The sequence below is a fragment of the Nelumbo nucifera genome, chromosome 2, assembly GCF_055504915.1.
Source record: "Nelumbo nucifera cultivar China Antique chromosome 2, China Antique-T2T, whole genome shotgun sequence".
Taxonomy (NCBI): Eukaryota; Viridiplantae; Streptophyta; class Magnoliopsida; order Proteales; family Nelumbonaceae; genus Nelumbo; species Nelumbo nucifera.
The window spans coordinates 101940509-101968087 of NC_142650.1; the positions used below are offsets into that span (position 1 = coordinate 101940509).

The window sequence follows — 27579 nt, forward strand, 5'->3', positions numbered from 1 at the left end:
GTACATGAATATATATATATATATATATATATATATATATATATATATATATATATATATATATATATATATATATAAATTTACACTAGATAATAACATATTTATTATTTATAAAAATCAAAACTTTTGTTTACAAGATATTCAAGCATACAATATTATATTGAATCTATCAAAGACACTAATTTAAATTTATATAAAAATGATTTCTTATTTCAGAAAATTTATTGAAATAAAAATATTAATAATAGAATACTTATTTTAGTAATTAAAAATTATGAATTTGTGTATGATATGTATTTTAAAAATTTTAATATATAGATATGAAATATTTTAAGTTAAGATTATATATTTTATAAATTATCAGTTGATATTTTAATTTACATTTTATAATAAAATTTATTATTTACAAAAAGAAATACATTTTTTATCAAACATTTCAAAATTTAATATTTAGTTAAATTTTTCATTAATTTTAAAAAGTAAAAATAGTAAAATAAAAAATAATTGATATAGTAATTAAAATATAATAATTGTATATGTTTTGTTTATTGGACTTAAATAAAATATTATATAATAATGGTTTTATGCATGTGTTAATTTGTAAATATGTATATAGTATGAGTCTTGGACTCTTGATTGATGGGTTATTAACAAAATTGTATGATATCTATTCATTCCATTATATTAATTGTAATGTATTTCTTTATATATCTCGTTAAAATATACACTTCTTATGTATTTATACCTTATTTGTGGTTATTTTGACCTTAAAGTTAGTATAATTGATGTATTTATGAAATTTTGTATGTATTTTTCTAGCGTATCCATGTTTTTTCATATCTTTCGTCCGTATCCATACATTTTCAAAGCATATTCGTATCCGTATCCAAGTTGTCTGATACAATACTTAAATCCTTACCCACCATAAGACTTAATGCCCATCGCGTATGAGATGTGAAGATACATCTCAAAATCTTGTTCTATTTTTTTTTTCCTATACCTGTTTTCAAGTCAAAAAGTCATTTTAGCAAGTACAAATAAGGGCATTTATGTTGATATAATAAGGAGTCTCACTATCAATATTGTACCTGAAAGTGGTAAGCAATCAAGGGTTTCTGATTGGTTAAAGTTTTCGAGATATATACTACACCTCTTGAGTACTACAGAAATTGCCAACTTGCAATAAGGTACTAGAAAGGGTAAATTGAACCTTTGAAAAGTTTTAAATGTCAAGTAAGCATTTTCCAACACTACACCTGAGAGTGGGGTGGGGTGTGAAAAAAGGATCCTAACCCCAAACAACAAGGGTTGAGTAAGTTTAGGGAGACCCAAGAGGAGGTATAAGTAATATACCTTCAAAAAAGGGTTGATGCACAATGGTCTATAAGCTATATTTGGTAAAAAAATCTGGAGTTGATTGTTGATTAGGGATGCACTTGAATCAAGCTTTAATTGAACACCTCCGGCTCAAATTTGATTAGGCAATGCTAATCGAGTTCAAATCTCAAGGTAAGTTTGATTAATTATTTGAACTCAAATTTGACCAATAAAATGTTTGGCTAAAAAACTGATAAATCTGGTACATATATTGGATCTGAACTAGAATTTACTGAATATTTAATCAAATTGCACTTGAACTTGAATTTGAATATAAGAGAGTATTTTGAGCTAAGACATTCCAAAATTCGGCTTGGCTTGGTTCAATTGCACCCCTACCAATCTACCATCAGTCAGTTGAAGGCTATCAACTTCAACAACTTTCAATGGCTTATTGGGAGTGCCTTATCAACAAACATAGCTTATGTAATATTCAATAAATTCTTGCCTTTTGGATTGATCAATACAAATTTGCGTGGAGAGATTCTTTTTCTACCCAATATGTTTTTAAAACGTTTTGAATTGATCAATACAAATTATTACCTCTACTTAAAACATTAGGTTGATTAAGTCAAACAGATGCATTTTACTCACTGAAATGAGACTAAATGTGAGAACATATGTAAGAGTCCTAAGACCATTACTTGCAATTTATTGTCGATCAGCTTGAAGCATGATCAAAACTCTGCTTTTGTATCGATCATGCTGAATTGTGGCATCAGCATTATTGTCTTATAAGGTGGGATCATCCATCATGGGTCCTCATCCTCTGAATGTGCACCACGTGGCAAGTTAGGGCCTCATGAGGACCACCACAATCCTGTTGTCCCGTGACCACACCACACTCAAACCGCCTCATACAAAGTATGTGATTGTTTGGGAAAGCAAGAATTCCAAATAGCTGTTGTGACTTCTCCAATACTGCCAATAACAACCCTTCCAAAAGCAAGCCTTTTTGATGGGCCGATTGGTAGTTAACCCTTTCCTCTCAAGTCACAACTACCTTGACGAATCCCACTAAGACCAACTATCTATATCATTCCTGGAGAATAATTGGACGATCAGGATCTCCTGATATGTCCAATATAGCCACTTCAGGGATATTGGGTATAAATAGTGTAGACTTTGGAAGAGCTTGTTTGTACTAAAAACAAAGCTATTCTTTGTTGATGATCACATTGTCTTATAATTAATCCTGTTAATTGATTGACTTGAAATTGGAAGAGAAGCTATTCAGCTATAATTGGTAGAGAGTTGAGACCCGAGAGAGAAAACCTTTTTGTTTAGAAGGTAAGTCGTTTGGAAAGCTCACACACTCAATAAAAAAGATTGATTTAGATTCCTTGCACGACACACTAATAGCTTTTAATTCTATACTACACCACTCAAACTCAAAGCCCTTGTTTATTAACTTGTCTTCTTCATATACACAGTCATCAACCCACAAGAGAATATGCTTAATATTCTTCTCTTTGTGCTCTTCTTTGCTCCATATCTGTAATATAACCCAACCGATCGAGCTTTCTCTGGTCTTCTTTCAAGTTCAAAAGCTCTCAATCAATACCATGGGGAATTGTCTAATTACTTCCCTTTCTGCTGCTAGGGACCCCATTGAAACAATATTCAAGCTTCCCTCTCCACTACCATCTTGGCCACGAGGTAATTAATTAATTAATTAACCAGTTGTTTCTGTAGGAATGTGCTTACTTTGGTCTCTGTTTAGCGTTTTTCGGATGTTCTTGATCATCAAATCCATTGAACTTTTCTGGGTTTTGAATTACAGGGGACGGATTTGCAACTGGAATCATAAGTCTAGGAGGGGTAGAGGTTTGCCTGGTCTCTACTTTCACCAAGGTTTGGGCTGTCCATGAAGGGGGCCCAGGGAACCTTGGAGCCACCTTCTTCGAACCTTCGCCAATACCTGCAGGGTTCTTCATGCTCGGATGCTACAGCCAACCCAATAACGTGCCTCTTTTCGGGTGGGCCTTGGCTGGAAAAGATGACGGAGGGGACCCCTCAACAGAAGCTCTCCAGACACCTTTGGATTACACTCTTGTCTGGAACAGTGAATCCCTGCAAATTAAGAAAGATGGCAATGGCTACATTTGGTTACCCACCCCGCCGGATGGCTACAAAGCTGTTGGTTACGTCGTCACAACCTCGCCGGAGAAGCCACCCCTAGACAAAGTGCGGTGTGTTCGTTCTGACCTCACCGATCAATGCGAACGTGAGACGTGGATATGGGGATCAAATGGGTTGAACGTCTATAGTTTGAGACCCACCCTTAGAGGAGCCCAGGCTCCTGGTGTTTGTGTGGGGACGTTTGTAGCAGAAGCGCAGGGTGCGGCTTCTCCTTCATCGTTAGCTTGTTTGAAGAACAACAAATCTAGTTTATCTTCCATGCCTAATCTAAACCAGATTGAGGCATTACTACAAGCTTACTCCCCATGGATTTACTTCCATCCTGATGAATCATACCTCCCCTCCTCTGTGACTTGGTTCTTCAACAATGGAGCTCTACTTTACAAGAAGGGCGACGAATCCAATCCTGTGCCGATCGATCCAACTGGGTCCAATCTTCCCCTAGGCGGTTCAAATGATGGGTCTTACTGGTTGGATCTCCCCATCAATGAGACGGACAAAGGGAAGGTGAAGAAAGGTGAATTACAAAGCTCACAGGCCTACATACACGTAAAACCAATGTTAGGCGCTACGTTCACAGACGTAGGTATCTGGGTATTCTACCCATTCAACGGGCCGGCAAGAGCCAAGATAGAGTTCATAAATGTTTCACTGGGAAAAATCGGCGAACATGTTGGAGACTGGGAGCATTTGACACTGAGAATCAGCAATTTCACCGGGGAGCTCTGGAGGGTTTACTTCTCGCAGCACAGTAAGGGGACATGGATGAACGCCTCAGAGCTCGAGTTCCAAGGTGGGAACAAGTTGGTCGCCTATTCTTCCTTGCATGGCCATGCATTCTATCCGAAACCAGGACTGGTTCTGCAGGGAAGCAACGGGGTGGGAATAAGGAACGACACCGCCAAGAGTAAGGCTCTGATGGACACAGGAGTGAAGCCTGTGATTGTCTCGGCCGAGCACTTGGGCACAGTCGTCGAACCTCCATGGCTGAACTATGCCAGAGAATGGGGTCCAAAGATTAGTTATGATACCGCGGCGGAGATAAAGAAAGTGGAGAAGCTGCTTCCCGGAAAGCTTAAGGCTGCATTTAAGAATCTTGTGAAAAGCCTTCCGAGTGAAGTGTTGGGAGAAGAAGGGCCTACCGGCCCCAAGATGAAGAACAATTGGAGCGGGGACGAAGCCTGAAACTTTGGTTTTCGTCATTTCATGGTTTGTTAATTTTGGTGGGTGACGACGTAGTTGTAATATTATTGTATTGTTTCATTTAATGCAACAAAATGGGTTTAAGTCAACTAATTTTAGGGTCATTTACTACAATACCCTCTAAAATAGTACAAAATGTTTAAGAATATGGATTCATGGTTGTTTATTTCAAAATTACCAAATAAATAATTGCTTCTGTCTTATTTATTTTTATTTTTATTTTTTGATTAAATTTATTCAAATAAACATTATTAAAGTTAAAACTGTTATTTTCCACTGTAGGTGTTTTAATAAAATGCAAAATATATAGTAGGTTTTAATAAATTTATGAAACTATAGAGATGATTTAGTAAATTACCCTTCTTTTAATTCTCTTATGGCTTAGTTTGAAAAAAATACAAATACAAATATGGAGAGTGCAAAACCTTATATTTTGTATTATTTTTTATTTACATATTTATATTTCTACTTTCTCCAAACTTAGCTTTAGGATCAAATATAAACTCTTAGGTTCTGTTTGTTTGCTGTGTTAATCCAAGCCTAGTTAGGTCAGGCCCAGATATCCAATCCAATACCAAACCTTTTCAACCCAAGTCGTCCAAACCATGCAGAAGTTCGGGTTGGATATCCGGGTATAGATGAGACAGTTTAAGTTGCGCCCATTGGAGGTGAACTCCCTCCTGGAGCTTGGGAGTGGTCGACTAACATATTGAGGTAAACGACAAATGATTGTCTTACTTTATTTAAAAATGAAAGACAACTTCAAGTTTTGGATAAGTTATACACACTTTTTTTTTTTTTTTTCCTTCTAGTTCTTTCCTTAGTTTGAATAGATAAGGCTGTGTTTGGTTTGAAGGAAAAAATAGAGAAAAGTAGGAAAACTTTTATAAATCTTGTATATGTTTTTTTAACTTTTTCATACCTTTTCCTTCAAACCAAACATAGCCTTAAGGTGCAACTTTGATAGGTTTAGAGTGAATTTTTGTCAAAATTTTAATGGATTCCTAGAGGAGAGAATGTTAAATTCTAAATAATAATAACAATAACAACGACGATGATGATGGGAGAAACAAAAATAATTACAGATTTGGTGAGAGGGAGGGGGGAGAGGAGAGAGAAGTGGCGTTGTTTGAAGATATTTCCTCTAATTTTTTTATCCCATTGAAATTTTTATGCTTTTTAGGTTAATGCATATTTTAATATTCTAAAGTTTAGGCAAAATTATTTTTTTTTAACATCACTTTATCCTTTTTTATTAACATCTCAACTCAAACTAAGAGAAGGGGTCAATTTGTATAATTTATATGAAATGTGGAGGAAGGTTTGTTTTTTTGAGAGGGGACTTAGTTCTCAGGACAATTACTATTTTACCTCCTTTTTCCTTCCAGATATGGCTGTCATCTGGTTGGAATTTAAGAGGTCGTTTGGTAATGGTTAAAGTGAACGAACTTAATGAATTATTGCTCTGTATTTTCATTGATAAAATAATTAAATAATAAAGTATTCAAGAGTATAATAATCAGCATGACTTCTTTGCACCAAAAAAAAAAAAAAAACACTCCATGGAACAGATGATAATGTTTCAGGCCAGTAATACCTACACCTTTTATAGTGGGGGTTCACGAGGAACATTATCATTGGTTTCACAACCCGCTAAACAGCCATTGCCTTCAACTAATCTGAATTCGTTGAACATGGTTAGTTTTGTGTTCAAAATCAAAGATAATTGCCATGTTAGAAAAAAAAACAATACAATTTTGTTATGTAGCAGTTGTTTTTGTTTTTGAAAACAATCCCCTTATATTGGCATGTGTTCCTCATTATGACACTGGAAGTTAGAGGCCAAGGTTTCTCACTTGTCACCAAGGTTTAAAATTTCGACATGGTACACCAGATATAGAGCGTATCTTATCATATCTTTGAAAAACATGTACGGGATGTGCATGGAAATCGGGCATCTTGTATTTTTCATGCATATTAGACCCATATCGGGCCGTATCGATGAAAAAGAAAAGACAAACTAAAAAAAAATAAAGGAGGAAACAAGCTTCTTTTCCCTAAAATAAGCTTTATTTCACCCTCAAATGACTCTAAAACTCCAAATCTCATTCCTAGAGTGCTAGATTTACAAAATTTTGCAAGAAACAAGTGTGAATCGTTATTTTTTTTTAAGTTTTTTTCAGATTTTGAAAAAATATGGCAAAAATAGGTAAGTTTTTTTTTTAATTTTTTATAATATCTTGTGATTTCTTTTTTTCTTGAATGTTTAAATTTATGTTGATCTACATTTCTTACATTCAAAATCACATTTTTTTTTGTGTTATCAGTAGATTTATGAAAATTTCACGAAGATATTTGGGGAAAATATAAATTAACATAAAATTTGAAAATATAATTTTTCTCTGCTTATAAAGATTAAATATGTTTTAGATCTATGAATTTATCTATCATATCCACAGAGCAATTGAAATTTCTTTTTTAATATTTTTTTGATTTTTTTATATTTTTATAATTAAAAAAATAGATAATAATTAATTATATTTTACCATTTGATCACAACAATTGAATATATTATAATTATATGGATGATCTATCATATCCACAAACCAATTGAAATTTCTTCTTTAATAATTATTTTTTATTTTTATATTTTTAGAATTAAAAAAATAAAAAAATAAATATTTATATTTTATCATTTGATCACAATGATTGAATATATTATAATTCTATGGATCATATATCATATCCACAAAGCAATTGAAGTTTCTTCTTTAATAACTATTTTTTGAATATATTATATAATGTTTATTTATTTTTTATAATTTTTGGAAATAAATAATAAATAAAAATTATTTAAATAATAAATAATTATAAATTATATTTTCACTTAAAAGTTGTGTCAATGCATGTTTTATGGTTGAAAAACATTAAAACTTAAGAATTATAATTTATAAATTATAGTTAAGTATGGGATTTTTAATGAAATTATAAGTAACTACAATATATTTCTTCATAAAACCATTAAAACATATTAATTTATATACACCTCATTGAGGTCTTATATTTAGTGTTATTGACGCATTTTTATGATTTATTAAAGTATTTATAGTGTTTTCAAGCATATCTTAGTTTTTCTCCGATACGCATGTGTATCCAAGGTGTATCTTGATACATCTCTTAAAATTGCCTTTCCGATACACTTGGCGTTTTTTATACTTTGAACCTTGCTTGTCACTGTTCATTCATAGGCTCATAGGCTAATAGTTCTGAAAAAAAAAATTAAGAAGCTCGTTATTACACTATAGACAAAGAATTCAGATGTTATCAAACACCCCAAATTTTATATTTGAGAGTTCAAATCTGCTACCAATAAGATGCTCCCAACATGTTCCAACTGGCCACTATAATCGCACATTGGGAACATCTTCCCATGAATGACAAGGGAGATGTTCGCAATGGCCGGCTGCAATGGCTTGTTGGAATAGTGTTGGTAGCGTTTGGTTGGTAGGAGTTCCCTACCCAAAAATTGCATTGTGCTGGTGAGGACCAGCATTACTCGGCCATGATTCTAGGACCGATTCTAGTAAAAACCTGGAAATTTGTCAAAAACCATTGACCAAGTAAAAAACTGTCCAACCCAGTGATTGGGTCACAGATTGCACACCAAATATGTAAGCAAACTTTTGGGGGCCATAACTTTGCACTCTGATGTTCGATTGAGGTGATTTTTTTAGGTAACTTTTCGATATTTATGCATAACATGCCTAGGAGCTTTGCCCCACTAATTTCATGAAAACCCCCCTTTTTGACCTTACATTGCAATCTTTAATATTTGTTATAAATAAAATAAAAAACTGAATTAAAAACAAAAATTAAATATAAAATAATACATATATTGTCTGTAGAACATAGTTACACATTATTTATTGATAAAATAAGTGTTTACACGGGTACCCACCAATGCATGGACAAGGTATAAATACATCCTGGGAAGGATCTTATCCATTTCTTTACATTTAGTCTTGACCCAATTAAGGATATTTTTCCTAGCCTAAAAGATAAAAAGTTAAACAGAGAAGGGATTATAGTGATATAGGGCAGTAGTTTATCTTTCTGCTGGCGGCCAAATTGGCTGTAGTAGTGGTAGTCCTTCCATCAGTGGACAATGGCACTAACCCACTTTGCCGACACAAAAGCCTCAGTCTAGCCAAATATTGATGGATTGTCTGTCTAAAATCTAAATTGCCCTATAGTTACAATAATAGGAGTCATCTGGTAAGGAACTAAGGATGTCAAGATGACTATCAAACACCTGGCAGAGTAAGTGGCTACTCCAATATGTCTGCCACATTACTTTCTTCTAACTTGCTTGATCATTTAAACGAGTATTCAAGTTGTTGAGCTAGGGCTCTCAATTGATAGGATTGTTCCAATAATCATTAGTTAAACATCAACCATGATATGGGTTGATAGGAATTACCTGATCTTTATCTGAGGTACCCCAATAGAGTCATTGAGATCAGACAAGAACACAGTTATCCTGTATTTTTCTTGTTTTTTTCCCACCAATTCATTCTGGTCTTAATTGATTATTTCATGTATCTGACCTAGATCTTAAATTTCCTTGAATTGTTTTTTTCCATTAGGCGACATGCTTCTTATCTATTCTAGTGGAATCTGACCCCATGATAGCTGTGATGGAGACTATTCTTCAGTCAGAAAATAATGAAAGAGTTGCCCATGGGCCATGGGCCATGGCCCCATGCAGGTGGGGATGCTAATGGGTGTGTTGGACTTGGTTTGGGGCCAACCTAAGCTCAAATTTAACTTTGGAGGGGCCAATCCAGTTTCTTAGTAAAATTCACGACTGATCCCTTTTTAACAAAAAAAAAAAAAAAAAAACTGAAGAGTATAGCTGATTTGCCCCTTCAAAAAGAGTATAGCTGAGGTTAGGGGTGTCAACTGGACTGAATTTGGTCCAATGCGATCCAGTCCAATGTGAGTCCATTATAAATGGACCAGGTCCAATTCAATCCAATGAATGTTTTGCACCAATTTGGACCGGTCCAATTCAATATTTGGACTGTCCAATCTGTTCAAATTCATTTCGATTTAGATTGGTTTCAACCCAAATCCGGTCCATTGACACATATATTGTTATCTTATATCAATGGACCAGGTATTGGCTTAATCCAACCCAATCTAATATAAACTTGTTACAGACAGACCAGGTCCAATCCAATTTAATTAATATTTTGGATCATACTGGTCCAATCCAATTTAATTAATATTTTGGATCGGACTGGTCCAATCCAATATGTCTTGTTGATCCGTCCAATTTATCTAAATTGATTTTGGACTGAAAGGGGTCTAATCCAAAACCGGTCCATTGACACCCTTAGCTGAGGTTGTAGTTCACTGAGCGGAGATGAGCCAGTGGACTCACACCAAGCAAGAATAGCTTAAGCCAGGCCCTGCCTGGCCCAAAGTCCCATGAGCTAAGGCTGTAATCGGATTGGATTCAACAAAATCCGAATCCAACCGGATTATTGAAAATTTACATCCGATTAGAAAATTGATTGGACCTGGATTGAATTTAAATTTAATTTGATTTCACTTTAATTTTTTAAAATATAAAAAATAAAAAGTGAATTACATTCAACTTTTATATACAATAAATTAATATAAATATAACATAATGGATTTATTATATATAAATTTTATATATTTAAATCAATAATAAAATCTGAGTTTCATCCGATTACATAAATATATCATCCAAATATAAAATAATTGGGTTGAATATGAGATGGGGCCTCGGATTTTTAGGTATCAATGACAACCGAGGCCAGACAGGCTGCATGCTGCTACACATTGTCTCCATTCAGGCAGATTTTTGTGCTGTTCTCAAATACAAGTGTGAAATGAAACCGACAGTTTTATTTGATAGGGTTGCAACTTCGAGGTCACTGGACTATTATTGGGCGGCCATGGCCATGCCCTCATTCCAAGACAAGTACAGAGCTAATATATCTATATCCATTGATATTCTCAGTGGACTAGTACTAGTAGGGCTCCTGCTGGGGAAATTTTCTGTACTAATATTCCTCTCCGCGTCCTGGTGGGGCTGTGAGCCCCGTGAATGAATGCATCCACCACTTAGTGAGGCATCCATGGCGTCGGTACATACTGCCAATTGGGTGCTTAATACAATATAAATTAAGCTCTCTCCCCTTTCTCTGCTCGCAACTTACTCAGATCAGACGTAGCTCTGTGTTGATTTTCTTCTGGTTGTTTATCAATTTCCAAGCCAATTAGCCAAGCCCTTCAATGGGGTTTCCTTTTCTACCCATCATTGCTTTCCTTGTGGTGAGAATTCCGGTTGATTTTCTTCTTTGAAACCATCAGTTTGCATTGTCCATTGTTTCTTTACCCTTCTCTACTGAATTATACAGATGTGAGATGTGTAGTTTACTATTACCAAGTTTGTTATTGAATAGTAATTTTCTCTTCCAAATTTATGCGTGCAGCATGCTACAGTTGCAGTAAGCCATGCAGACCTGCTACCTTCAGAGGTTTACTGGAAATCAGTGTCCAATGCTCCCATGCCGAAATCAATCCGGGATCTTTTACGGCCTGGTTTGCCTCAAGAATTAAGGAAATTTACCAATTTGGTTTAGTAGTAGCTTCTTATTTTGAGCTTTGTTGTTGAATTTTCAGATGGAAATTTGAAGCCAACCAGCAGATCTAATGTAAATGCTGTACTGCAGCCAGATGACAACGTTGCATATGGGTTCAATGTAAACTATGGAAACTCTCATGGGTTCAACTTAAACTACAGAGATCTTCATGGATCAGGTGTTGGAATGGAGACTGTGTTTCACCCAGATGACAATGTTGCATATGGGTTCAATGTAAACTATGGAAACTCTCATGGATCCAACGTGAACTATGCAAAGTCTCTGGCCTCCAAGGACAAGTTCCATCTTGATCCCAACGTTGCTTATTACTTCTTGGACGAAAGCTTGCGCCAAGGCACAAAGATGAATCTGGATATCACTGGAACCAGAAACAGAGCAACCTTCTTACCACGCCAGGTTGCAGACTCCATACCCTTCTCATCAAACAAGTTACCTGAAATTTTACGTCGATTCAGAGTCAAGCAGCACTCGGTAGCAGCAGAGGCGATGGAGGAGACGATCAAGGTATGCGAGGCGCCTGCGCAAGATGGAGAGAACAAGCATTGTGCAACATCCTTAGAATCAATGATCGACTTCAGCACTTCAAAGCTGGGGAAAAGGATTTGGGCCAAGTCTGCAGAGGTTGATAATGGTGGGAAGAAGATCCTGAAACAGCAGTACATGATTGGCTCAGGCCTACAGAAAATGGTCGACAATCCAGTGGTGTGCCATAGTCTGAACTACCCATACTCTGTGTACTACTGCCATTTGATACAGAGAACGAGGTCATACTTGGTTCCATTGGTTGGTGCCAATGGGGTGAAAGCCAAGGCAATTGCTGTGTGTCACACAGATACGTCTAAATGGAATCCTCAGCACTTGGCCTTCCGATTACTCAAGGTTAAGCCCGGGACTGTGCCTATCTGCCACCTCCTTCGGGAGGATACTATTGCTTGGTTTCCAAGCCAGAAGCTGAAATAGAGCTTTCAACTTTTGTAGTATGTCTAAGCTCGCAGCCTTTAGTTTGGCTATTGCACTACTTTATATATAAAAGAGTGTGCCCGTTCTCCACACCACATTAGCTTATTTCCCTTATCAGACATATCCATTGCTAGCTGCTTTGCTTTAAGTAGTTTTCAGATTTTTACATGTAAAATATATTTAAAGATACGAGCATATAAATCTAAACAAAAATATGCCCATTATTTACTATTTAAATCCATTTGTTGAAGTGGATCGGTGATGATTGGAGTAGTCTTGGGATTTCTTAGTCTTTGCTAGACATTTCAGCAAGTTTTTAAAATCGAATCGGATAATGAACCGGTTAGGGGTCTGGGTTCCTGGGTTGAATGGTCTTACCATTCAAACTGAATGAATGGCCCGTTCTGACAAAAAATTAAAAAAATAAAAATGACCAAAACCACCTGGGTCAGCAATTTACTGACCAAATCAACGATTTTTGACAAAATAACGGTTCTAGGGTAAAATGGAACCAATCACCTAACCGTTTCCCGATTTTTCTAGTTCAACCATCTGGTCCAATCCGATTTTGAAAACCATGTATTTCAGTATTATTGTTTACATTTAAAACACTGTGGACGTGGATCCAGAACCAGCAAGTAATCCCATTTTGGACCGGTAATATCTTCTTATCCATATATTATTCTAGCAGATATATTCCGGATGTGTGGCTGGATGAACTGACCAATGGTATTGTTAGCAGATCCAAACTTGGCAATGGGTACTTACCTGAGACTAAGGTACCCCAGCCCTAGGCAGTATTATCGAGATATAAGACCTATATTTCTTTTACCAAAAAAGATTTTAATAATGTGTTTTCGAATTTCTGATTTGAAAAACATATTTGCAAAAATATCTATAATGGCGAGATAAAAGGGTAAAGATATAAGTTAACATATATGATGATTTGATTTAGCTTTTATAAACTGCATCAAGATCAAAGCAAATGTTCACTTTATATAATATGATCTCCTATCAGAACTTTGATGGATTTCAAAAACATCAATGGATTTTAAAACAAAATAGGGTTAGTGATGAGGGTGGATTTGGCCCTCCAATGACATTGTGACACATGGCATCCCAAAATAGCTGGGCAACACCCAAATGCCACCTAGGCAATGATTTAGAGTCCCAGATCGTATTTTTTTGTCTTCGTCCCGACCTGGCGACCTGCCTTTACCACCAACCTAGCGACTTCGACCACAACTTAGGCCGGCTAGGAGCACCTCGTCTATGGTCGACTTGTAGCACCTCGTCACTGGCCGATGTGACCTCGACGCGAGGAGCAACCTCCCTCGAGGGCTTGCCGACTTGATTGGGGTCCAGGAGGTGACCAACGAGTTGTGCTCACCAACAAATTCGGTATGCATATCCCGACACTCCCAAGTTTCTCGAAAGTTGGCCCACATACCGAGTGTTCCGGAGGATGGCCAACATGCGTGGCGGTTACCTCCGGGGATCTCGGACCGGTTAGGCAACTTCCTGAAAATCTTGGATGCATTGCGTGAAACCCATGCCAAACAAAGCCTATATAAAGGTACCAACCCCAATGACACGAAAAGGTACGCACGATTTATGCATTCTAGCTCTCCTTGTTCTCAAACTTTTAGCTCGCATATACTATTACTAACTTAAGCATCAGAGCAATCTCGCCGGGTTAGCCACCCCGGGTTCTTTGATACATCCCTTTCTTTGCAGTTCGAGTGACCTATTTGGCGACAGACGTCTGAGCTGCCCTATAGCTAAGAGCATCTAGATCACGCACCATCAGTTAGTACTGTAATCAAATTGGATTTGGATTGGATTTAGCTCTAAAAATTTGAAATCTGATATGTGGAACTCGGAAAAAAAAAAGGTTTTTAAAAAAATAACTACTTTTTAACCTATACATATATAATGAATTTATATAAACATAGAATATTAAACTCATGAGTTATAACTAAGGTTTTAAAAACTGACCTGGAAACGGAACCGTTCTGGCCACCGGTTTCCGAGTCAATGGTTCGATCGTCCAGGTCAAACAGTTCGAACGGTTTGAACATTTTACCCATTAGATTGGAATATTATGGTAAGATGCATACTATATAAGAGAAAATAAGGGTTAAAACTTTGAATGAGAGAGATTTGAGAAAATTGTTAGCTGAACCGAAAGAGTTTAGAAGAAGAAGAAGAAGAAGAAGAAGAAGAAGATGAGGAGGAGGAGGACGAGGACTTGCAAGTTGCTGGCTTGCAACGGTGACGGTGACTTACAGCGGCAACAATGATGATGACGACGATGGCAAACTACAATGGAAACAGCGGCTGCCATGGTGGCAGATCTGAGATTTCTCAGTTTCAAATCTTACTCTCTCTCACCGTCTCGCGCATATCTATCTCACACATCTCAGATCTCTCTCACCTTCTCACACGAGAAAGACAGATCTGCATAGATCTGAGATTTCTCTCAGTCTCAGATCTGAGATTTTTCAATTTTAAAACTTTACAAGTCGAACAGTTTAACAGTCAAACCGTCTGGGTCAACGTTTCATTGACTAATTCAACGACTTTTGACCAAATGCCAAGTTTGGGATAAAACGGAACCAGTCGCATGAATGGTCCGACCATCCAGGTCAACTACGGTTCAAAAACATTGGTTATAACCCCATCTCCCCATCCGACTAGAATTTTAATTAGATTGGAGGAGGCTAAATCCGCATCCAATACGCTTATTGATCGGATACAAGTTCTAACATCTATACAAGTTCAAGATAATTGAAACCAATGACAGTTTCAGACTTTCCGAATCCATTAACAGCCTCTAGAGAGTGTATTCATCAATACGTATGACTTTGTTTTCCAAAAAAAACCCGCCAAATCAACAAGATTTTCATACAGATTGGGGTTGGCAAATTACCACCTTAGATGTTTCTCATGGAAATAGCTTATAATACGGGGGACAGGTACAGGTTAACCAATTCATAGGAGCACCGGTGCAAGGAGCCATATCTGTGTATCATCAACCGCTATTAAGTCTTGATCATAACCTACTCTGATAAGAGGTGTTTCATGTTTGGTAATGGAGGAGGAATACGTATGGGGCCTCATCCTTATCATTCTTCTAAGGCTCAACAAATTTTAGACTCGTATGAGTGTGACTTCTCACCTATTCAGAGAGTGTAAACATTCTTATATCCCATTTAATAATGGAAGTAATGTATCAACATTCTAATAGACCCCCTTCAGTCGAGGTCGACGGAATTGAAAAACTGCAAGTTGTAACTGAAGAAGCTACCTGGTGACTTCATTTATTCAATATCTCAGAGCCTCAGAGTATAACCTGTAAAGTTGGGAATCACAAAATATTCCAAAACCTAATCTGTTTTTTCTTTCAGCAACCTCCGAAGGAGAATATTGTTCCTGTTGTAGTTCATTTATTCAATATCTCAAGAATATATATAGATGGTAAAGAACAATTGAAATTCAGACTTAGGACATTGTAGTACCTCTTTCTCGTATTTAAACAAGATGCTGAGAGTGGAAATTAATAGATGGTAAAGAATGGCCCAAATTACCAAAGCTTGGAGATTGTTTTTTATCTGATGTTAAGGGGTCAAGTTATATTACACCAAATTTCTGTGGTTGGGAATGTCAAGCTGGATTTTCAATATCAAATTATTTGAAGTAGCTACTTATTATCAAACTGCAACAAACTTGAGACAGTTTGCTAAGATCCATAGCTTCCTAATTGTCAGATATTCATGGGTTGGCACTGTATAAATTTACCCACCAAGTTAATGGTCTGTTCAGGACCCTCTAATAGTTCCTACTCTGGAATTGCATTCCTAATTGCAGTATGAACCCTTGTTGTAAGATGGATGTATTGCAAACAAAGCAGAAGGCATTCTAAGTGCAACAATCCTAGCTCAGTATCAATCTGTCCTTCGAAAATTTGGGGAATGACGGCCACAATGAGACAAAAACAATTCACCATTAACCTTAATTTTATCTCACCATGGTACCACAGGGGAGGGCCTACCATTTTTTTCTTCTAAAATGATGAAGATTAGGCTAGAAAAACTACTATTCTTTTACATGAACTTTCAACATCTGGATCTGCTGCATGTGATTCCATCAGTTCAGCTGCTTGAAAATGTGATCCATAACCTTTAATTATCATCAATACCTCCCCTTCTCTCGTCTTGCTTGTCTTGTTTGGTTTCTTTAAAATGGTTATGTAGGGTAAGACAAATACAGAAAGGGATTTGAGCCATTTTTAGTGTATCTCTACAAGATATAGTAGGATATAAATATAAGGAATCAATGACAAAAATTGTTGAATATATCATACAGAAATCAGCCTGATGTAGACAATGGGGTAAATGAATATAATAGAAGAACAACAAAACAACAGGCCTGAAAAGATCTTTGCAGTATTCTTACCTCAAAAAAAAAAAAAAAAGAATGAAAAGTAGATTATCAAGCAATTGACCAAGAAGTCTTGCAGCTATTCCATTCTCAACATCAACCTGGTAAAGGTTCTGCCTCCGCCTTGGGTCAGCATGTATTGATGCCATCCTTGCAATCCTTTGTCAAATTATAGAATGTCTCTACACGTGTCTTTGCCCTGTACAGGACCTCAGTGTCCACTGCCACTCTCATATACCCATCGAATTCAACAGGGCGTCCGTCATTCAAGAGCTTGGTCTCATTGTACCACTCACTGGTATTTCCCCATAACTCCTTGTAATCATCAAGCAAATGGACTTTGTATTGAGACCTTAACTTATCAAAATAGTTATAGAATGGTTCATTGGTAGCAATATACAGATTTCTCCAAGGCTGAATCATCCCTTTAAGCTTCTCTAAGAGGGCACCTGGAGATGTATCACCATCTAAATGTGGCCAGAGCTCCTTATTCTGTGCCTTTTCTCCTCGAACAACATGAACTGCATCAAAATCCCAGTCCATCCGCCCACTAATCTCAGAAACAATATTCATCAGTCTCTTTGACTTCCATATAGCATGCCAGGGTCTCTGCACATACTTTGCAGCCTGCCCTTCACAGACTCTGTACCAGTAATTCTCCGGCTCCGGTGCATCGAATTGCCGCCATATAATTGTGCTCTTATCCCTTTTAAGTTGCATTGATGTAACCTTGTAGCTTGCAACCTTCCTAATGGGGATCTTCTTCTTATGGGTCTTATCCCATTTCTTCCAATCCTTCAGAAACTCTCCTTCCTCCACAATTGAAGCCGTCTCCTTAAGATGCTCAAAATCAAAGTAGTACCGGAAATCCTTTCCTTCCTCATCCTTGTTACTCGGATTATAGGTTGCGGCCAAGCACATACTCAGATCCATAACAAATGTTCTGTTCAGAAACTGTGCCTCTCCAAGACCACACAAGAAACTCCAGAGGAAGTGATTCATTCCTTTACAGTAATCCCCCCCACGCGAATAGTACAGATACCTCCCCTTCCTGAAAGCAGCCTCCGATCCAACAGTAGGGATAGTGTCATTGATCTCATCATCGCGAATAGCCAAAGAAGCCTTGGGAGCTCCTGTGCTCTTTGTCGAATTCAATTTAGGCCTTGGCCGCCTAGCGTTTATCCCCGAATGCCAGCCATTGGCACCGGTAACTCTGTAGCTACAATTCTCTCCGATACCGATCCTAAACCTCCTGAAATCCCTGTACTTGCGCCAAGACTTCTCCTTCTTGTTCCGAAACTTCCAGGCCACATCACATTCATTCGGTTTCGATCCATTTACTGGCGTCTGATATTCCAAGAACACGATCGATTTGAAGATCTTAAGATTAAACTTCTCTATGGCAATCAGGACACGCGGATCAGAACAATTGACAGTCTTCAGAGATTCGTCGCAGCTTGGAAGAGAACTCAAGTTCACCATTTTCTCTTCAGATTTCTCAATTGAGGCTTCGGTGATCTGAACAACGGCGGATGGTGATACGACAGGGGCAATGCCGACATCCTCGCCGGTTGGGAGGACGGAACCGTCGATTTTGAAAGTAGCGTTCTCAACTTCTGTGAAAACCCTGGTAAGGGCTTTGGACGATTGAAGCCATGGATCGGGAGGTTGGTAGGTAATCGCAATTACAGTAAATATAAGGACGGAGAAGACGAAGACGGAGAAGCAGACATTGCTGATGAGTTTGATAAGGTTCTGCCCTATTGGCTCTGTCGGGCTCGCTTCTTTCATTTATTGGGTTTCTGAGAACCCTAATTCCAGAATCTCGGAAGAGATCTTAAGTCGAAGTAGAAGAAAATTAATTCAAGTGAAAGGAGTTCAAGAAAAATCAATGAAACAAAAATAGAACACGAAAAAAAAAGTAGAAATTTCTAAGAATGGTTTTCCTTACCTTCGATCTGTCGATGCAATCGATTATGAAGAGAGAGAGAGAGCTCCGAGTTACTACTCCGTGGTTCTCTTTATCTTTTTGAAAAGAATAAAAAAGGCAGTAGAGCAGGGACGAGAGGGTGAGAGTACAGTTGGATTTTTGCTAAATGTTTTGACTTTGAGAGAGAGAGAGAGAGAGAGAGGAGGAGAGTGAAGCAATGTTTCATTGAGCCCATAAATTTTGAAAAAATTACGGATGAAGAAAGTGATACTTTTAGCCCATGAATTTTGAACAAAATTACGAAAGAGTTGAAGACCATGGTTACTTCTAATTAGCCCACTGAATTTTAAACAAAATTACGGAAGCCTTTCCACAACGTCCATGGTCCATCTCCATCCACGTTGTCTGTTGGACAGTGCGGTCAGAAATAGGGGTACAAGTTGGGCGGGCTGGGCCAACCCAAAGAATTAGGCCTAAGGTACGAGCCCAGCCTGAGCCTGAGAGCAAGTTCCAATTGTTGAAGCTATTCAAGGAATAGGCTTGGGCCTGGCCAAAAAATAAAAAAGCCTAAGATTTTGGGCCAGTCCGAGGCCCTAAAATCCAAACCCAGTCCATTTAAAATTGCGAGCTGCGTTAGTTCCAGATCGAATTAGGTCCACTCAAGTTGCACCCCTGATTGCAAATCGAAGCTCATTACTGACTTATTGAGAATTAACCTGCTCAGGTGCAACTCAATAATCATATTTGAATCTTACGCGGAGGACCCACCAACTAGTAGGCCCTAAGAGAACCCTTGACACATCCCGATGATCTCCACCGTCCAATATATATCAGTAAAAATTAATTTATGGTTCGAATAACATGGACCCATTTTTATAAAACGGAAATAAAAATATTAAAGTTCGATTATGATATTAAAAAAGACATGATACTGGAAAAACTTGTAATCAATGAATGGGTAATTGTCAATATAATTTTTTTATTTTATTATTTAATGAGTTAATATCACATAGAAATTAGCCAAATGCAATAGCCGTTCAGCAGGTTGTGAAACCAATAATAATGCTCCACACTAATTATAAAACACTTTGCCCACAATTGTAAATCCCTTGTATTTTATCACTTATCATTAGTTTTATAGCCCACTACACAACTAATACGTCCAATATGGGCACTCTTGTTGTTGGCTATCTGTGTCGTCTTCTCGTTTTACTTTGTCCTTGTTCTGACTTATTTCTTTGTGTATTATAGAGATGAACGGTGGCATCAAGGAACATCTCATGTAGATGACGAAGTCTACCAAGAGGGGCCATCGAAGAGGTCCACCCCAAAGAAACCGCCTTGGTCAAAGGCCCCTCAAGCTTTGAGGGGGAAGAAACTGGTAGTGAAGGACCACCAAGCCGAGGGCACTGCTGGGGTTCTCGGCAGTCGAGGCCCCATTCTTTTGACTGCTGCGACGACATGCCGTTGGCGGCTCGTAGAGTCTTTTGCCCGACTGGAGTGTCAGGGAGAGTGGCACCCTTAGCACCCTAGGGGTTGGCCAAGCCCTAGTGACCGGAATGCTCCTGACAGGGGATAGGTAGTCCTGGACCCAGGTGACCGTCCAAGGGGTTCAAGATACTTTGCTGGATCGGCTAGCAGAGGTGAGGTTTCTTCTCTTTATACTTAGTCATTTTTTCTTCACTTTTCTTTCTTATTTGCCGATGGTTTGCTCCTTGTAGACGTCTTCCACCGCTGTCGACCTGTGCAACAAAGTCGAGGTCCTTTTTCAGCAACTCAAGACCTCTCAGGAGGAGAACAACCAGCTAAAGCGTTAGTTGGCCGAGGCATAGACCGGCCGAGAGGCATCTGTTCTGGCATCTTGTGAGGAGCATGGCCGTTGAAAGGAGCTGGAGGTTGAAGTCTCGATGAAGAGGGAGCAGCTGGGGCTACTCAAGCTTCCCTGAAAGAGGCCGAGAAGAAGATAAAGGAGGCCAAGTAGAAAGCACAAAAGGCCTCGGCTTGGGCCGTTGAAGAGTACAAGACCACTGACGCCTATAAAGATGAGATGACCCAATTTGGTGTCACTTCTTATTTGGAGGGCATCGAAGACGCAAAGGCTCAGGTGTTGGTGCTTCAACCAGATTTTGACGTCAGCCTGTTGGGGATCCAATCTTCAAGTGATCTGACTATTGAGGCGATAGGACCAGCCGAGGCGATGCAGCCCTCCGAGGGCCAAGTCGGCAACGAGCAGTCTACACAACCTGAGGTAGCCAACAAATGCGTGGAAGTCGAGGCTTGAAGTTGCTTCGTGCAGGGATAGGACCTCCTCTGAATAGTTTTTGTCTATCCTCCTCGTACAACTCTAGTTTTCTTTTTTGCTTTTGCTAACTTTTTGTAAGGGGCTTGACCTCCCCCATTCGAGGCCAATTTTTTGTAAAACGCAAAGTGCAAAGAAATGAATGAAGATAGACTAAGTTTTTTTGCAAATCTTATGCCTTTTCTCTCTCTTTTCTTTCTTTATCTTTATCTTTTTTTCTTGTTAAGGTAGTTAGACCGAGGCCGAGCTTCGTCACCGAGGATTCGGGGCCCCTTCCTCAACTAGAAGAAAAGGGAGGTGATAGCTTTAGCCTGCCTGGCTTTGTTCCTTAGGGACTTAGAGAATGGACTCATGCGTAGCCGAAGCCCAGTGAATGGTGCATGGCCAAGGTCACGGAGTGCCTTTGCCTTAGCGAAGTAGTGTTACCCGTTTAGTGTGTTTATTCATCTTAGTTTGCATTGGGTAGTAGGCTGATATAGTGGCCGAAGTCCCGAAAGTTCTTTGCCTTAGCCAAAAGGCGAGTAGGTGTATGACTCTTCAAGAGTCGTGTTCCATGGCCATTGTTTAGTCTGGGCGTATAAACGTAGTAAAGGTTGTGTGCCATGGCTAGTCGTGCGGCCGAGGGGTCCTGGCGGCTATATGAAGTAAGAATGTTTATACTAAAAATTTGAGTTGAGGTGGGGGGAACTTTGAACACTTCATTGATAAAGTATTTACTAATGAGGTTACATCATTGGTAGTACATTTGGAGGTTCTCGAAGTTCCAAGTACGAGGTACCAATCTTCCACTCAAGTACTCTACCCGAAAGGTGTTGTGGCCGACCACCTGCCTAATTGTGTAGGACCCTTCCCAGTTGGGGTCATGTTTTTCGACTAGGCTCGGGCACCATGACTTTTCTAAGGACGAGGTCACCCTCTTTGAAGTGATTCTCTCTCACCCGGAAGTCGTAGTATCTGGCAACCCTTTGTTTCTCATCTCTTCATCATTCTCGACCTCATTGCATGCCTCGGTCCGAAGTGTTGGTTGGCCAATTTTTGCTGGGATGACGACCTTGGTCCCATATGTCAAGTTGAAAGGGATCTCACCTGTGGCGGTCCAAGGTGTCTATAGGCCCAAAGGATGCTATACAACTCATATGCCCAAAGTCCCTTGGCTCTGTCCAACCTTGTCTTCAATCCCTCCAGGATGGTTCTGTTAGTGACTTCGTCTAGGCCGTTGGTCTAGGGGTAACCGACTGAGGTGTACTGTTGCTTTATCCCAAGACTTGCACACCATTCTCTAAACCTTGCGTCGTTTAACTATTTTCCGTTGCCAATGATGAGCATGTGGGGGATGCCAAAACAGCAAACAATGTTTTTCCAGAAGAAGTTTTGGATTGTCTTAGCCATGATGGTTGCCAAGGGCTCGGCTTTGACCCACTTGGTGAAGTAGTCTACCACGACGACAAGGTATTTCTTGTTCCCGATGGCTTGAGGGAATGGTCCGAGGAGGTCCATTCCCCGCTTTGTAAAGGGCCATGGACCGCTGAGGGCCAAGAGGGTTATGGTTGGCTGATGGGAGATGTTGGAGTGTCTCTAGCATCAGTCACATTCTGCACTAACTCGGCGGCGTCCTTCTGTATGGTCGGCCAGAAATATCCTGCCTTAGTGCCTTTTGTGCTAAGGCTCTACCTCCGAGGTGGTTGCCGCAGATGCTTTCGTGAATCCCTTTGAGCACATACTCACCCTCCTCTCGGTGGAGGCATTTGAGGTACGACAAGGTGAAAGATCTTCTATACAGTTTGCCTTCAAGTAGGGCGTAGTGGGTTGCCTACCGTCGGACTTTCCTTGCTTCATTCTTGTCGGAGGGGAGTTTCTCATGCTGCAGATAGGCGAGGATGGGGTCCATCCAACAAAATTCAGCTTGGACGGGACACACCTACTTCTCTTCAATGTTGGGTCATGCAAGTTTCTCAATATGTACAGAGCGACCGAGGGCCAAACTTGAGCTACTTGCCAGTTTAGATAGGGCATCAACTCTCATGTTCTCGGCTCGAGGAACCTGCTATAGGGTGAGGTGCTGGAAGTGGTTGGCTAGATCTCGGAGTTTATCTAAGTACTTAGCCATATTTGTTTCTTTGGCTTCATGCTCCCTGTTCACGACTAGTTGTGAGTCGCTGAAAACCTCAATGTTCTTGGTTCCGAGGTTTTTGGTGAGTTGTAGTTCGATGAGCAAGGCCTTGTACTCAGCTATATTGTTGGAGGCAGGGAAGCCGAACCATAGTGCATATTCCACCTCGTTGTCATCAAGGGTGAGAAGTATGAGGCTTGCTCTGCTCCCTTTGGCATTGGAAGACCCATCTACAAACAGTCTCTAGGTAGGCCGAGACCCCTCATCTACTTTGGGTGCCTGGCCGAGGGCTCTACTGAAGGTTCACTCCACCAGGAAGTCTACTAGTGCTTGTGCTTTATTTGCGGGCCTCGGTTGGTAGTGAAGGTCAAATTCAGACAATTCGATGGCCCATTTGGTTAGCTGACTTGAGGTCTCTGGCTTAGAGAGTACAGACTTGAGGGGTTAGCTGGTTAATACTGTGATGCTGTGAGCCTGGAAGTAGGGCGTGAGTTTCCTGGCTGAGACCACCAATGCAAAGGCTAGCTTCTCCACCTCGGGGTACCTACTCTCAATGTCGTAGAGGACCTTACTGACATATTAGATTGGCCTCTGTACTCCTTCGTCTTCTCATACCAGAACAAAACTGATGGCCTCGTCCCCGACCGAGAGGTACAATAGCAAGGTTTCTCTCGGGAGGGGTCATGTAAGCAGATAGGGCAAGACGAGGTAGGACTTCAATTCATCAAAGGCTTTCTGGCATTCTTCGTGATGCATCTTGATCTGGTTGTATCCAGAGAAGGCATCCATGAAGCTTAATAGCTCATACCCTATGGTGGCGTCGATGAGGTGGTCGATCCTCAGCAAAGGAAAGTTGTCTTTGGGGCAAGCTTTGTTGAGATCTGTAAAGTCAATACAGATTTGCCACTTCCCGTTAAACTTCTTAACCATGACCATGTTAGACAACCATTTATGGTAATCTACCTCTTGGATGAAGCCGGTGTCAAGTAGCTCATCTGCCACATCTCCGATGGCTTTCCAACACTTTGGTCCAAAGTTCCTATTCTTTTGTCGAATTGGCCAACAACTCGGGTCCACGCTTAGCATGTGAGTAATGATCGAGGGGTCAATTCCTAGCATGCCAGTGGCAGACCAAGCAAAGACGTTGACATTAGTTTTGGGGAAGCTTACTAGTTCAGGAAGTGTGTCTAGAGGAAGGCGGGACTTGACACACATCGTCTTCTCAGGCTCGGCCTTGTCTAGGGGAACCGAGACGAGGTCCTCGGTTGGTTGGCCTCGGCTCGCTGGTTCATCCCTAAGGTCAAGCCTCTCTAACGGCAAAGCGTCTTTATTCTTGCCTTTTAGTGCTACCACATAGCAATGTTTGGCTGCCTACTGGTTCCCCCTAACAACTTCGACGCCATGCTCGGTTGGGAACTTCATGGTGAGGTGGTAGGATGAGATGGCCGCCTTGAGTACATGAAGGGTCGGCCTTCCAATGATGGCATTGTATGGGGAAGCCTATCTTCATGACCAAGAGTTTAGTCATCCTGGTGCCTACCGTGGCTTTGTCCCTACTGTCACTAGTAGGGTGATTTTTCCTTCTGGCTTGACGACGGTCCTATAGAAGCCGACCAATGGCACGTCAACCGACTGCAGCCGATCCAATGTCAACTTCATCTTCTTGAAGGTGTCATAGAAGAGGATGTCTATTGAAGAGCCGTTGTCTACAAGTATCCTCTTCACCATGTAGTTGACAATGGTCATAGACACCACCAACGTGTCATCGTGGGGCACCAAGACCCCTTGCATGTCATCGTTCGAGAAGGAGATGACGTCGTTTAGCTTCGGCTTCTTGGGTGCCAAGCCCTGGATGTTGAGTTGTTTGGCATATGTCTTCTAGGCCGAGGCTGACGCTCCACCCGAGGCCGTACCCTCGGTGATGACGTCGATGATTCCTGCCAAGGAGTGATGGGCTTGGGCCCTGACTTGCTGCTGCTACTGTTGTGAGGACTAGACGCTGACGACGCCCCAACATACTCTTTCGAATACCCACGATAGATGAGGGACACAATCTCATTTTTGAGCTCATAGAAATCCTCTGTGTCATGGCCGGTGCCGTGGTGGTACTTACAATATTTTTTTGGGATTACCCCTCTTGGGGTTCCTCTTCATCTTGGTTGGCCACTTCGGGTGGAGTTGAGTGGCGTGTATTTGCTGAAGGAAGGGGCCGGTGGCTTCTTGTCATTGTCTTTGTTGGTGTGGTCGTGGCTGCGACTGCCTCTTCCCTTTGTCTTCTTCTCGGAGGCTCCTCGGTTAGGGTCGGCCCTGGTCTCATTGGCCTTAGCCTCTTCGGAAACAATGTATTTTTGCGCATTTTTTAAGAATTATGGCTTGTTTTTGGGCAGGGTCTTGGAGATCGACCATTTTAGAGGTCCTGGCTAGAGGCCATTGATTGCGGCATGCATGGCGACGGAGGGGTCAAGGTCCCTGACTTCGAGCTCTTCCTTCTTGAATCGGTTGATATAAGCTCAGAGGCTCTCTCCCCACTTTTGCTTGATCGACATAAGGGACACGACGGTCTTCTGGCACCATCGGCTATTGATGAAGTGTGATAGGAAGAGGTTAGAAAATTGCTCCTAGGAGTTGATGGACCGTGGAGGGAGCATGGAGAACCATCTGCGTGTTGCTCCCTTGAAAACGACTTGGAAAGCTCAGCACATTAGGGCATCGAAATACCTGTAAAGGAGCATAAGTGCCCGAAAGCTCTCCAAGTGGTCGTCTGGATCAATGGTCCCATCATACGTTTCCAGTGTGGGAGCCTTGAAATGAGGTGGGAGAGGCTCCGAGGTAATGGAGTCAATGAAGGCATCCATTCGGGTGGACGAGGGGTTCTGACTGGTGAAGACATCACCTCAGCCCTCCTTCACCTGTCAGATCTAGTCTTGAATGGCGTCGATCTGTGCCTGTAGGTTGCCAAGACATTGGTCAACGGGGGCTTGGGCCTTGTTCTGTTTCTCTCTAACATGGAATGGGTCTACCCTGTTTCCTGAATTGTCGGACGTCGGCACGTCTTGGGCTTTTCGGGCTCGGCGATCGTTGAGGAGATCGCAGAGGTTCGATACTGGTGGGAGAGAGGCGTGGCGTCGACCTCCATCCCTCGGAGGAGGGCTATAGTGGCCAGAGCGCCTACCTTTGTCTCGGTTTCTCTCTACACGGTGGCAGCGGTCGCGGTCTCAACGATTGTCATGGGACCCAACTATATCATCTCCCCTTCGATTGGGAGCCAAGAGGTCTTCGATGAAGGCTTACTCGCCCGTCAGCTGCTACTATTGGACGTTAAGGGGTCGGCCTTTCCGGGGCTGATGGGGTGTTGGACCAGTAGGGCGTGAGCGGGAGCGCCCACTATATTGCCCCTGGCTCCCAACGGGGGCGGCCACCATGTAGGCGGCCTCCTGTCGGGTGCCCAACCTCGCCCAACCTTTGTGTTGGGTTATCTAGCATGTCGAGGACCATAGAAGTTGCATCAGTGGGTGTATCGGGGGTCTGACCGATTTAGGGAGTGGAGGAGCCCTAAACCGCCCCCCTGAACCGATTTTAGAAAAAAAAAAGTAAAAAAATAGTATCGATATTTTGAACCTTGTTTGAAAGCACTTTTATTAAATTATTTTTATAAAAACATTTTTATGAAAGTACTTTTAAAGTGCTTTCGTAAAAATGCTTTCATAAAATTACTTTTATAAAATTAACTAGGAATAATTTTATAAGTGGTATTTTAAAATTCAACTAGGAATAATTTTGGAAGAAAATATTTAATAAGTGATTATTATATAAACACTTAAAGAAAAGCTGAAATTTTAGGCTTAAAAAATAAATCCTTATTTTTAAAATAAGCACTTATTTCGGGCTTATTTCTCAAATACCAATAAGTGCTTAATGACCCAAATAGGCACTTATTTTAAATAATCACTTATTTTTAAACACCCCCAAACATGGCCTAAGAGTCTAGAACATGTTGATATCATACAATAACTTTTACTAGTAATAAATCAAACAATGTTTAAGCTTCCAATCTACTAATAATAATTCATTATAAGACACACCAAATTGTTATTAGATCAACGAGTTTAATAAATCAATGATAAATCTCCATTACAATTTCTTCCTACAATAAAAATCACTTATAAAATATAATTTTTTATATTTTTCATTTTTTTTGAAAAATTCATAAATCTAACAAATTTGAACTACCGGTGTAATTAGATATATGTTGATGGTCTCAATCACCAAGACAGCCTGTGAAAACTATAAAAAAAAAAAAAATTGGGTGAAAATTGAATAGTAATTGGTTGACCTTTGTTGTCAGTCATGAGTGCTGCTACCACAGGTCTTTTCAACGACATTGTGCCATGCCATGCGCAACATCTTTAGGTAC

The 27579-nt window shown here is 40.0% G+C and overlaps 3 protein-coding genes across 3 annotated transcripts; 2 read left to right on the forward strand and 1 right to left on the reverse strand.

Moving 5' to 3' along the window:
* Positions 1-2805: 2805 nt before the first annotated feature.
* LOC104611127 (hypothetical protein At1g04090-like) lies at positions 2806-4922 on the forward strand. The gene is made up of 2 exons (XM_010278057.3): positions 2806-3036; positions 3161-4922. Exons 1-2 carry the CDS (start codon positions 2943-2945, stop codon positions 4702-4704), a joined length of 1638 nt encoding a protein of 545 aa, XP_010276359.1. The 5' UTR covers positions 2806-2942; the 3' UTR covers positions 4705-4922.
* A 5809-nt stretch (positions 4923-10731) lies between these two features.
* Positions 10732-12620, forward strand: LOC104611126 (BURP domain-containing protein 6-like). Its single transcript, XM_010278056.3, has 3 exons — positions 10732-11091; positions 11253-11361; positions 11443-12620. Exons 1-3 carry the CDS (start codon positions 11053-11055, stop codon positions 12381-12383), a joined length of 1089 nt encoding a protein of 362 aa, XP_010276358.1. The 5' UTR covers positions 10732-11052; the 3' UTR covers positions 12384-12620.
* Positions 12621-16671: 4051 nt separating this feature from the next.
* SUB1 (calcium ion binding protein) lies at positions 16672-18966 on the reverse strand. Its single transcript, XM_010278055.3, has 2 exons — positions 18778-18966; positions 16672-18662 (listed from the first exon to the last, which is right to left on the reverse strand). Exon 2 carries the CDS (start codon positions 18615-18617, stop codon positions 16956-16958), a length of 1662 nt encoding a protein of 553 aa, XP_010276357.1. The 5' UTR covers positions 18618-18662; positions 18778-18966; the 3' UTR covers positions 16672-16955.
* Between the last annotated feature and the right edge of the window lie 8613 nt (positions 18967-27579).

Excerpts from the sequence above, each read along its gene's own strand:
- LOC104611127 (XM_010278057.3), top strand. The coding sequence starts at position 2,943 with ATGGGGAATTGTCTAATTACTTCCCTTTCTGCTGCTAGGGACCCCATT. Across the intron at positions 3,037-3,160 it reads ACTACCATCTTGGCCACGAG|GGGACGGATTTGCAACTGGA; the intron begins GTAATTAATTAA and ends TTTGAATTACAG.
- LOC104611126 (XM_010278056.3), top strand. The coding sequence starts at position 11,053 with ATGGGGTTTCCTTTTCTACCCATCATTGCTTTCCTTGTG. Across the intron at positions 11,092-11,252 it reads CCATCATTGCTTTCCTTGTG|CATGCTACAGTTGCAGTAAG; the intron begins GTGAGAATTCCG and ends TTATGCGTGCAG. Across the intron at positions 11,362-11,442 it reads CCGGGATCTTTTACGGCCTG|ATGGAAATTTGAAGCCAACC; the intron begins GTTTGCCTCAAG and ends TTGAATTTTCAG.
- SUB1 (XM_010278055.3), bottom strand. The coding sequence starts at position 18,617 with ATGAAAGAAGCGAGCCCGACAGAGCCAATAGGGCAGAACCTTATCAAA.